Here is a 12,238-nt window from a genome sequence, read left to right as displayed (position 1 = left end):
ATTGCTTAAATTAATGGAAACACATAAAATAAAAAGTCCAGATAAAATTTGCTATCATGGCAAACACTGATTGCTTTCCCTTTTTCTGCAGCTTTTTTTATTGCTTGCTATGTGCACAGATTTCTTTGAAAGTAGTCTTGTTAGCTCATTTGCGTTGACTTTTCTTGCTACATCTCCCTGACCAGAAATCCATACTAGGTTTGGTAGGCTAACCGACCTCAAGAGTAACTTCTGGCTTGCAATCTTTACTAGGGACACAAAAGTCGAAAATATACATTTCGACTAATCGACTAAAACCGACTCTTCTGTCTGTTTGAAAAGGGAACGAGGTAAACCATTTTTACCTGAAGTGTACACAACTCATAAGTCAAAAATCCACGAAAGTCAAAAATCTAAATTTCAATAATAGTTGGAAAATTTTAAAAGTCGAGAAGTCCATTCAAGTCCCTCTATTTTTGAAGTAAACGAAAAGTTTTCCAAATTTTCAAAAAGTCGATTGCTAAACTCGAAAAGTCGAAGGTCAAATTTTCCAAAATTTCAAAAATCTCTAGTCGCATTTATTGAAAAGTTGAATTTTCCAAATTTTTGACAAATAGGTAGTTACAGTCAACTTTCTGTAATCTTCAAATTCAACTAATCGAATTTTGATATTTTTGAAACATGCTTATTGGAAAGAAAATTGATGCAACCACTGTATATAACCTATAACCACATGATAAATCACAGAAAAAATTTCACGCAAATGTTTCCAATTACAGTCTTAATTGAGTGCTAAAAATATTCAATTTACTTGATTCAACAAATTTTTTAATTGAAACAAAAATCAATCACAACAATTAATAGTATCAAATAATTTTTTAATTGGAACAATTAATTTTTATACCCTGCGCCACACTGTGGAACAGGGTATTATAAGTTAGTGCATATGTTAGCAACACCCAGAAGTAGACGAGATAGACACATGGTGTCTTTGGCAAAAATGCTCAGGGTGGGCACCTGAGTCGATATAGCAATGTCCGTCTGTCCGTGAACACATTTTTGTGATCAAAGTCTAGGTCGCACTTTTAGTCCAATCGACTTCAAATTTGGCACAAGTATGTGTTTTGGCTCAGAATAGAACCCTATTGATTTTGGAAGAAATCGGTTCAGATTTAGATATAGCTCCCATATATATATTTCGCCCGATATGTACTTCTATGGCCCCAGAAGCCAGGGTTTTACCCTAATTTGCTTAAAATTTTGCACAAGAAGAACAATTAGTACTATAGTCAAGTGTGTCAAAATTTTATTGAAATCGGTTTAGATTTAGATATAGCTCCCATATATCTTTCGCCCGATATGGACTAATACGGTCCCAGAAGCCAGAGTTTTACCCCAATTTTGCACTAAGAGTACAATTAGTAGTGTAGTTAAGTGTGCCAAATTTTATTGAAATCGGTTCAGGTTTAGATATATCTCCCATATATAGCTTTCGCCCGATTTACACTCATATGACCACAGAGGCCAATTTTTAACTCCGATTTAGTTGAAATATTGCACAGGGAGTAGAATTAGCATTGTAGCTATGCGTGCCAAATTTGATTGAAATCGGTTCAGATTTAGATATATCTCCAATATATATAGCTTTCGCCCGATTTACACTCATATGACCACAGAGGCCAATTTTTTGCTCCGATTTAGTTGAAATTTTGCACAGGGAGTAGAATTAGCATTGTAGCTATGCGTGCCAAATTTGGTTGAAATCGGTTCATATTTAGATATAGCTCCCATATATATAGCTTTCGCCCGATTTACACTCATATGACCACAGAGGCCAATTTTTAACTCCGATTTAGTTGAAATTTTTCACAGGGAGTAGAATTAGCATTGTAGCTATGCCTGCCAAATTTGGTTGAAATCGGTTCTGATTTAGATATAGCTCCCATATATATGTTTTTCTGATTTCGTCAAAAATGGTAAAAATACCAACATTTTCTTTGTAAAATCGCCACTGCTTAGTCGAAAAGTTGTAAAAATGACTCTAATTTTCCTAAACTTCTAATACATATATATCGAGCGATAAGTCATAAATAAACTTTTGCGAAGTTTCCTTAAAATTGCTTCAGATTTAAATGTTTCCCATATTGTCTTACTAACATTGTGTTCCACCCTAGTGCATTAGCCGACTTAAATTTTGAGTCTATAGATTTTGTAGAAGTCTATCAAATTCTGTCCAGATCGAGTGATATATAAATGTATGTATTTGGGACAAACCTTTATATATAGCCCCCAACACATTTGACGGAAAGTGGTGCAGGGTCGGCCCCGCCCGACTTTAGACTTTCCTTACTTGTTTAATTTATTCTATCATTTCTGTGATTGAAGACATTTCAATTAAAAATTAATTGGAATTGATCCAATTCGTGATTGAAAACAAAAAATATTTTTTTTGTGTGTTCAATTAGGTATGGTCTTCATCATCATCGCAACAGTGCGAGGAAATTGTGACACAGGATAACTATGTATTCCCGAGAGTCTAAAAACTTTTGCTTTTTTACACTTACGCATCAATATCTTTTTCCACATCGAAATCTTTGGCAATTGGCAAAAAGGATTCGCGGCTTATACGAGGAAAGCAACTTTGATTGAATGTATAGATCTGCACACGGAACCCTTTATATTTACGTATAATTTTCTCTGTATCATCGTCTGTATTAAATGAATTCATGAGCACCAAAGGAACATTGGCATCATAGGTCTTATTCAGATGCTGGAAATACAAAAACGACATTTAGAAAAATACAAATTCAAAAATTTTATAAATGCTTACCTCAATTTGTTGTACGGTTAAGTCTAAGAAGGTCAAATCAGATCGCACAGGTATGACACTCTTAGGTCCATGACAACCCATGGATGTACCAAGACCACCATTAAGTTTGATCACAACCAATTTATCTAACATGGAACGTATCTGTGAAACGAAATGAATGAATGCCATAATTACAATTGAATTTAAGGTTTGGGAACAAACAACGACAATTTAATTGCATTTAAAGCCAAAATACTCCAGAAAAAAACATTAAAATGGGAATAACTAAAATTAAAAAGAGATTTGGGTGCATGCATTGGTTAAAAGCGCAAATCAAAATAAAAAGTAGCAATCAAGAGAAATACTTGAGTATATATCACAACATAAGAGCTAGAATCGTATACAAAATTGTGCATAGATCTCTTTTTTTATAGGGGACAAATGTACCAATAAACAAGTAAGGAAAGTCTAAAGTCGGGCGGGGCCGACTCTATTATAACAGGTTGGCTGATAAGTCCCCGGTCTGACACATAAATAGATGGCGTCGCTAGTATTAAATGCATATTTTTTTACATAGTACCAACCTTCAAATGATTCGTGTCAAAATTTGACGACGGTAAGTCAATTATTTTATGAGATAGAGCAAATTTTGTGAAGCAACTTTTGCTATTGTGAAAAAAATGGAAAAAAAGGAATTTCGTGTTTTGATAAACTACTGTTTTCTGAAGGGAAAAAATACGGTGGAAGCAAAAACTTGGCTTGATAATGAGTTTCCGGACTCTGCCCCAGAGAAATCAACAATAATTGATTGGTATACAAAATTCAAGCGTGGTGAAATGAGCACGGAAGACGGTGAACGCAGTGGACGCCCAAAAAAGGTGGTTACCGACGAAAACATCAAAAGAATCCACAAAATGATTTTGAATGACCGTAAAATGAAGTTGATCGAGATAGCAGAGGTCTTAAAGATACCAAAGGAACGTGTTGGTCATATTATTAATCAATATTTGGATATAAGGAAGCTCTGTGCAAATTGGGTGCCGCGCGAGCTCAGATTTGACCAAAAACAACAACGTGTTGATGATTCTGAGCGGTGTTTGCAGATGTTAACTCGTAATACACCCGAGTTTTTCCGTCGATATGTGACAATGGCTCCATCACTACACTCCTGAGTCCAATCGACAGTCGGCTGAGTGGACATCGACCGGTGAACCGTCTCCGTAGCGTGGAAAGACTCACAAGTCCGCTGGTAAAGTAATGGCCTCTGTTTTTTGGGATGCGCATGGAATAATTTGTATCGATTATCTTGAGAAGGGAAAAACCATCAACAGTGACTATTATATGGCGTTATTGGAGCGTTTGAAGGTAGAAACGGCCCCATATGAAGAAGAAAAAAGTGTGGTTCCACCAAGACAACGCACCGTGCCACAAGTCATTGAGAACGATGGCAAAAATTCATGAATTGGGCTTCGAATTGCTTCCCCACCCACCGTATTCTCCAGATCTGGCCCCAGCGACTTTTTCTTGTTCTCAGACCTCAAAAGGATGCTCGCAGGGAAAAAATTTGGCTGCAATGAAGAGGTGTTCGCCGAAACTGAGGCCTATTTTGAGGCAAAACCGAAGGAGTACTACCAAAATTGTATCACAAAATTGGAAGGTCGTTATAATCGTTGAATCGCTCTTGAAGGGAATTATGTTGAATAATAAAAATTTTTTGATTTTTGACAAAAAATATGTTTTTATTTGTTAGACCGGTGACTTATTAGCCAACCTGTTACCCTGCACCACTTTGTAGATCAAAATTTTCGATACCATATCACATCCGTCAAATGTGTTGGGGGCTATATATAAAGGTTTGTCCCAAGTACATACAGTTAAATATCACTCGATCTGGACAGAATTTGATAGACTTCTACAAAATCTATAGACTCAAAATTTAAGTCGGCTAATACACTAGGGTGGAACACAATGTTAGTAAAAAAATTTGGGAAACATTTAAATCTGAAGCAATTTTAAGGAAACCTCGCAAAAGTTTATTTATGATTTATCGCTCGATATATATGTATTAGAAGTTTAGTAAGGAGTAATTTTAACAACTTTTCGACTAAGCAGTGGCGATTTTACAAGGAAAATGTTGTTGTTTTGACCATTTTTATCGAAATCAGAAAAACATATATATGGGAGCTATATCTAAATCTGAACAGATTTCAACCAAATTTGGCAGGCATAGCTACAATACTAATTCTACTCCCTGTGCAAAATTTCAACTAAATCGGAGTTAAAAATTGGCCTCTGTGGTCATATGAGTATAAATCGGGCGAAAGCTATATATGAGAGATATATCTAAATCTGAACCGATTTCAACCAAATTTGGCACGCATAGCTACAATGCTAATTCTACTCCCTGTGCGAAATTTAAATTAAATCGGAGTAAAAGATTGGCCACTGTGGTCATATGAGTGTAAATCGGGCGAACGATATATATGGGAGCTATATCTAAATCTGAACCGATTTCAATAAAATTTGGCACACTTGACTACACTACTAATTGTACTCCTAGTGAAAAATTTCAACCAAATTGGGATAAAACTCTGGCTTCTGGGACCGTATTAGTCCATATCGGGCGAAAGATATATATGGGAGCTATATCTAAATCTGAACCGATTTCAATAAAATTTGGCGCACTTGACTATAGTACTACTTGTTCTTCTTGTGCAAAGTTTTAAGCAAATTACGCTAAAACTCTGGCTTCTGGGGCCATATAAGTCCATATCGGGCGAAATATATAACAGGTTGGCTGATAAGTCCCCGGTCTGACACATAGATGGCGTCGCTAGTATTAAATGCATATTTTTTTACATAGTACAAATCTTCAAATGATTCGTGTCAAAATTTGACGTCGGTAAGTCAATTAGTTTATGAGATAGAACGCCTTTTGTGAAGCAACTTTTGCTATTGTGAAAAAAATGGCAAAAAAGGAATTTCGTGTTTTGATAAAATACTGTTTTCTGAAGGGAAAAAATACGGTGGAAGCAAAAACTTGGCTTGATAATGAGTTTCCGAACTCTGCCCCAGAGAAATCAACAATAATTGATTGGTATACAAAATTCAAGCGTGGTGAAATGAGCACGGAAGACGGTGAACGCAGTGGACGCCCGAAAGAGGTGGTTACCGACGAAAACATCAAAAGAATCCACAAAATGATTTTGAATGACCGTAAAATGAAGTTGATCGAGATAGCAGAGGTCTTAAAGATATCAAAGGAACGTGTTGGTCATATCATTCATCAATATTTGGATATGCGGAAGCTTTGTGCCGCGCGAGCTCACATTTGACCAAAAACAACAACGTGTTGATGATTCTGAGCGGTATTTGCAGCTGTTAACTCGTAATACATCCGAGTTTTTCCGTCGATATGTGACAATGGATGAAACATGGCTCCATCACTACACTCCTGAGTCCAATCGACAGTCGGCTGAGTGGACAGCGACCGGTGAACCGTCTCCGATGCGTGGAAAGACTCAAAAGTCCGCTGGCAAAGTAATGACCTCTGTTTTTTGGGATGCGCATGGAATAATTTTTATCGATTATCTTGAGAAGGGAAAAACCATCAACAGTGACTATTATATGGCGTTATTGGAGCGTTTGAAGGTAGAAATCGCGGCAAAACGGCCCCATATAAAGAAGAAAAAAGTGTGGTTCCACCAAGACAACGCACCGTGCCACAAGTCATTGAGAACGATGGCAAAAATCCATGAATTGGGCTTCGAATTGCTTCCCCACCCACCGTATTCTCCAGATCTGGCCCCAGCGACTTTTTCTTGTTCTCAGACCTCAAAAGGATGCTCGCAGGGAAAAAATTTGGCTGCAATGAAGAGGTGATCGCCGAAACTGAGGTCTATTTTGAGGCAAAACCGAAGGAGTACTACCAAAATGGTATCAAAAAATTGGAAGGTCGTTATAATCGTTGTATCGCTCTTGAAGGGAACTATGTTGAATAATAAAGGGTGATTCTTTTGAGGTTAGGATTTTCATGCATTAGTATTTGACAGATCACGTGGGATTTCAGACATGGTGTCAAAGAGAAAGATGCTCAGTATGCTTTGACATTTCATCATGAATAGCCGAACGATCTGCCACAACGTCGAATTTTCAGTGAATGGGCCCTAGAAAAGTTGGCAGAAAATCCGCTTTTTTATCGACAAATTTTGTTCAGCGATAAGGCTCATTTCTGGTTGAATGGCTACGTAAATAAGCAAAATTGCCGCATTTGGAGTGAAGAGCAACCAGAAGCCGTTCAAGAACTGCCCATGCATCCCGAAAAATGCACTGTTTGGTGTGGTTTGTACGCTGGTGGAATCATTGGACCGTATTTTTTCAAAGATGCTGTTGGACGCAACGTTACGGTGAATGGCGATCGCTATCGTTCGATGCTAACAAACTTTTTGTTGCCAAAAATGGAAGAACTGAACTTGGTTGACATGTGGTTTCAACAAGATGGCGCTACATGCCACACAGCTCGCCATTTTGAGGGAAAACTTCGGAGAACAATTCATCTCAAGAAATGGACCGGTAAGTTGGCCACCAAGATCATGCGATTTGACGCCTTTAGACTATTTTTTGTGGGGCTACGTCAAGTCTAAAGTCTACAGAAATAAGCCAGCAACTATTCCAGCTTTGGAAGACAACATTTCCAAAGAAATTCGGGTTATTCCGGCCGAAATGCTCGAAAAAGTTGCCAAAAATTGGACTTTCCGAATGGACCACCTAAGACGCAGCCGCGGTCAACATTTAAATGAAATTATCTTCAAAAAGTAAATGTCATGGACCAATCTAACGTTTCAAATAAAGAACCGATGAGATTTTGCAAATTTTATGCGTTTTTTTTTTTTAAAAAGTTATCAAGCTCTTAACAAATCACCCTTTAAAAACGAATTTTGACAAAAAAAATGTGTTTTTATTTGTTAGACCGGGGACTTATTTATTCGCCAACCTATTAAATCTAAAAATGTTGGGTAAGATTTGAAGAAGATGGAAATAGTTAAATAGAAAACAATTAAGAAATAACGGCGAACTATTACATGTATATATAGAAGCTTTAAGTAAATAGTATGCTAAATCGTATCTGCATATTTTGTGAATTATGCTTCAATAGCTTACATTTTAGTCTAAAAAGAAATATAAAAAATATTAACAGTAATTTTCATGTAGCTGCGTTAAGCTTTAACTGTCTTAACTTAATAAGAAGTAAATTGAAGATTTTTTTTCAGCAAAGTATTTTTTACTGAAAATTTGTTTCCGGTTCAGTTTCTAACTGATGTGTGAAAATATAGCTTCGATTACGTTTGTGTTTAGAAGAATAAATAAGAAAACGAAATTATCCCAACAAAAAAATTATGTCTTTCGATTTAGCATACTATTGCTTGGATTTAGCGATATTTATAAGCAAACATTTTGTAAATAAAAATTAATAAATGGGTTACCTCATTCTTTTAAGAGAACCACAGTTAAAAATATAAGCACATCCAATTTAAGGATACGTTTTTTTTTTTTTGAAAAAAAAAATGGTAAAAGGATTATACATAAATAAAATATGTGTAATAAAGTACATACATGTAGGTTTGTATGAATATGCTTAAACATAAATGTCGACGACAAAATTTATAAGAAAACCTCTAACAGCCACTACGGAAATTAATAAATTTTGTCGTTAATCAAAACTACAAATATTAATTTCGTGCATATACGCTGGTTTACTACAAAAACTAAGCCAATAATATTGTGCACTTTTTGGTTGAGGACACGTATACTTCTGTAAACTTAAAATTTAAGTCGGCTATTGCCCTGGGATGGAACAAAACTTTAGTAAAAAAATATGGGAAACATTTAAATCTGAAGCAATTTTTAGGAAACTTTGCAAAAGTGTATTTATGATATATTTGTATTTTGGCCAATTTTACCGAAATCAGAAAAAACATATATGGGAGCTATATCTAAATCTGAACCGATTTCAACCAACTCTGGCATGCATAGCTACAATGTTAATTCTACTCCCTGTGCAAAATTTTACTTAAATCGGATTACAAATTTTACCTCTGGGGTCATATGAGTGTAAATGGAATGAAAGATATATATGGGAGCTATATCTAAATCTGAACCGATTTCAACAAAAATTGGCACGTATATCGATAAAATTAATTCTACTCCCTGTAGAAAATTTAAAGCATATCAGGGTAAAACTCTGGCGTTTGGGGCCATATAAGTCCATATGGGGAGAAAGATATATATGGGAGCTAAAGCTAAAACTCAACCGATTTCTTCCAAAATCAATAGGGTTCCATTCTGACCCAAAACACATACTTGTGCCAAATTCGATTGGACTTAAATTGCGACCTAGACTTCACAAAAATCACAAAAATGTGTTCACAGACAGACGGACATGGCCAGATCGACTCAGGGACCGGCCCTGAGCAATATTGCCAAAGTCACCATATGTCTATATCGTCTCCTTCTGGGTGTTGCAAACATATGCACTAACTTCCCAGCAAAAAAATTTGGAAGTTCTTCCAAAGGCACAACTTTAAAAGCATTTCCAGAAGATGCACTCCCAATGATGTTCTTTATTTTAACTACCCAGGAAATTCTTTTAATTCAATTTTTTATAACTTGGTTTTTTCTTACTTTTAATGGGTAATTCTAACTTTTTTTGTTTTAAATAGGTTAAAAACAGAGTAAGAATTTATAAAATGGTACAAATTATTTAAATTTTGTTGAAAAAAATGCTAAATCCAATCCGAAAAAATTGTGATTTTTTGAAAATATTTGAGGTCAAACATTTCCGACAAGTGTTAAAATCCATTAAAAATTATAAAAAAATATAAAAATTATTTATTTTACAAAATATCACAGAATTTTTAATTTACATCCAAAACATTGAATTCGGATCCACCTAAAAAAGTGATGCAAATTCAGTTCAACGGCTGTTGAAACGGAGAACTTCCGTCCTATGACAAGCCCATGTTAAATTCATCGCTTCTGCGTCAATTTTGCACCACTTCCGGATCCAAAAAGACATTTTCATTACTTTTTTGGCGACGCTTTTTTGCTGGGTTATAATACCCTGTTCCACAGTATGGCGCAGGGTATAAAAATCCTTTCATCTTCTTTGTTCAATAATAATATCAATAGTTTATAATTTTCTAATAGGAGTAAAGGGTGATATGGTCAATATAAACTTTCAATTTTGCATTTAAAAAACCTGAACACCCCTCATTTTGAAGGTGTGTTTAGACTGTTGCTCCTATTTTGATTTTGGAATTCACTCTTCAATTGTCAAAATGCCGTCCAAGCAAGAAGAGCAGCGTATCAAAATTTTGCTCGCGCATCGCGAAAATCCGAGCTACTCGCACGCAAAGCTGGCAAAATCGCTAAAAGTTGCCAAAGAGTTGCGGTAGTTTCAAGCGAAACCGTAACCTCTCTCTCCGAGATGCCGCAAATAAGCTGGGTGTATCGTCTACAACCGTGCATCGAGCCAAAAAACGAGCCGGACTATCGACTTACAAGAAGGTAGTGACTCCAAATCGCGATGATAAACTAAATACGACGGCCAAAGCGCGACCCCGGAGGCTGTACACGACGATGCTGACGAAGTTTGTCTGCGTGGTAATGGACGACGAAACCTACGTCAAAGCCGACTACAAGCAGCTTCCGGGACAGGAGTTTTATACGGCAAAAGGAAGGGGAAAGGTAGCAGATATTTTCAAGCACATAAAACTGTCAAAGTTCGCAAAGAAATATCTGGTTTGGCAAGCCATCTGTACCTGTGGCTTGAAAAGCAGCATTTTCATAGCTTCCGGGACTGTCAACCAAGAAATTTACGTGAAAGAGTGTTTGAATAAACGTCTGCTGCCTTTCCTGAAGAAACACGGTTGTTCCGTACTGTTTTGGCCGGATTTGGCATCTTGTCATTACGGTAAAAAGGCCATGGAGTGGTACGACGCCAACAACGTACAGGTGGTTCCCAAGGACAAGAACCCTCCCAACACGCCAGAGCTCCGCCCAATTGAGAAATACTGGGCTATTGTCAAGCGGAACCTAAAGAAGACCAAAAAAACTGCTAAGGACGAGCAGCAGTTCAAGGCAAACTGGCTTTCTGCGGCGAAGAAGGTGGACAAGGTGGCTGTACAAAATCAGATGGCAGGTGTCAAGCGTGAGGCCCGGCAATTCGGATTTGGAAAAGCGAAAGCCTAACTGAATATTTTTCCTGAATTTTATACTAATTGAACTTGAAAAAGAAATAAACGATTTCACCGATTTACACGCGTTTTCCCTTGACCAAATTTTGCCCGATCACCCTTTAAAGGGTTCGCCTTTAACGTTTTCCCCTTTTTTCTTCGAAATACGAAGTTTTCTTAAACAACCCAGCAAGAAAAAAAATGGAAGTTGTTCCACAAACATTTCCTTTAAATCGCATCCTGGAATCCCCCATCAAGTTTTTTCCACTTCCGATGCAGTCCTTTTGGACAAGTCCACAAACATTTCTTTTAAAGCGCATCTCGGTATTCCCCATCGATTTTTTCCACTTCCAATGCAGTCCTTTAGAAAGTACGGAATTAGGCCGATTTATTTTTTTATTTATTTATTTTATTTTATTTTCATTATGTAATTTGAAGCCACATAGCGGCCAATTTATGTAAATTACAATGGACTACTAACCGTGACTAAAGTATAATTGAAGTTGTGACAAAGTGAAAATATATGCGAGTATATAAAAAGTATAATTACATATATAAGGTATAAAATAGATTAATTAATAATTTAAGTGAAAATTTAAGTTTTGGACAATTAAATTTGGCAAAAAAGAATAGAGAATCAATAAAAAAGTAAAAAATAAGAAAAAAAAAAAACACATCCCCGCAGGGATTTGAACCTGTGCCGTTTGACTTTTTTCACTTCCATGGAAGTTCTTTTAAGGTTTTGCAAATTACGATAATTTTTAACTTTTTCTTGATTTTTAATGGAAAAAATATATTTATACAAAAATATATGCCGACAAAAAACAAAATAAAAACGATGTATAACATTAAAAAAATATTTTTTTTTTTTTAGAAAATATTAATAAAAAATTGCCGTTTTTCGTTTTTTAGTGTTTTTTTTTTTTTCATTTCTTCATCCAAATGAACTTTCAAGGCACAACTTCCAAAGCAATGAAAATGATCCAAAAATGGAGCACCTCCGTCCTATGACAAGTCCATGTAAAGTTCATTGGAGATGATCCATGTTTGCACTAATTCCGGAAGCTCTTTTTATGCTGGGAAGTTCGTCACATGAAAAATTGTTTGGTTGATTTGTTTATAAATAAACTGAGTTGTTTTTCGCGGCGTTTCACTTTTCTGGTGTTGGATTTTTTTTTAAGATTTTGAAAAGTCGAATTTTCGACTTTTCAACAGT

At 36.0% G+C, this 12,238-nt stretch overlaps 1 protein-coding gene across 2 annotated transcripts in view; it reads right to left on the bottom strand.

Moving 5' to 3' along the window:
• Positions 1–12,238, bottom strand: part of UGP (UDP-glucose pyrophosphorylase) — an 86,716-nt gene that overhangs the window by 11,642 nt on the left and 62,836 nt on the right. For both annotated transcript variants that reach the window (XM_075303355.1, XM_075303354.1), the window contains exons 4-5: positions 2,810–2,950; positions 2,544–2,749 (exon numbers count right to left, since the gene is read on the bottom strand). In XM_075303355.1, the coding sequence (XP_075159470.1) occupies positions 2,544–2,749; positions 2,810–2,950 (347 nt within the window). The remainder of the gene's footprint in view (positions 1–2,543; positions 2,750–2,809; positions 2,951–12,238) is intronic.

Source organism: Haematobia irritans, chromosome 4, assembly GCF_050003625.1.
Source record: "Haematobia irritans isolate KBUSLIRL chromosome 4, ASM5000362v1, whole genome shotgun sequence".
Classification (NCBI taxonomy): Eukaryota; Metazoa; Arthropoda; class Insecta; order Diptera; family Muscidae; genus Haematobia; species Haematobia irritans.
The sequence above is the reverse complement of the archived record's forward strand: the minus strand, read 5'-3'. Positions and strand labels throughout refer to the sequence as shown.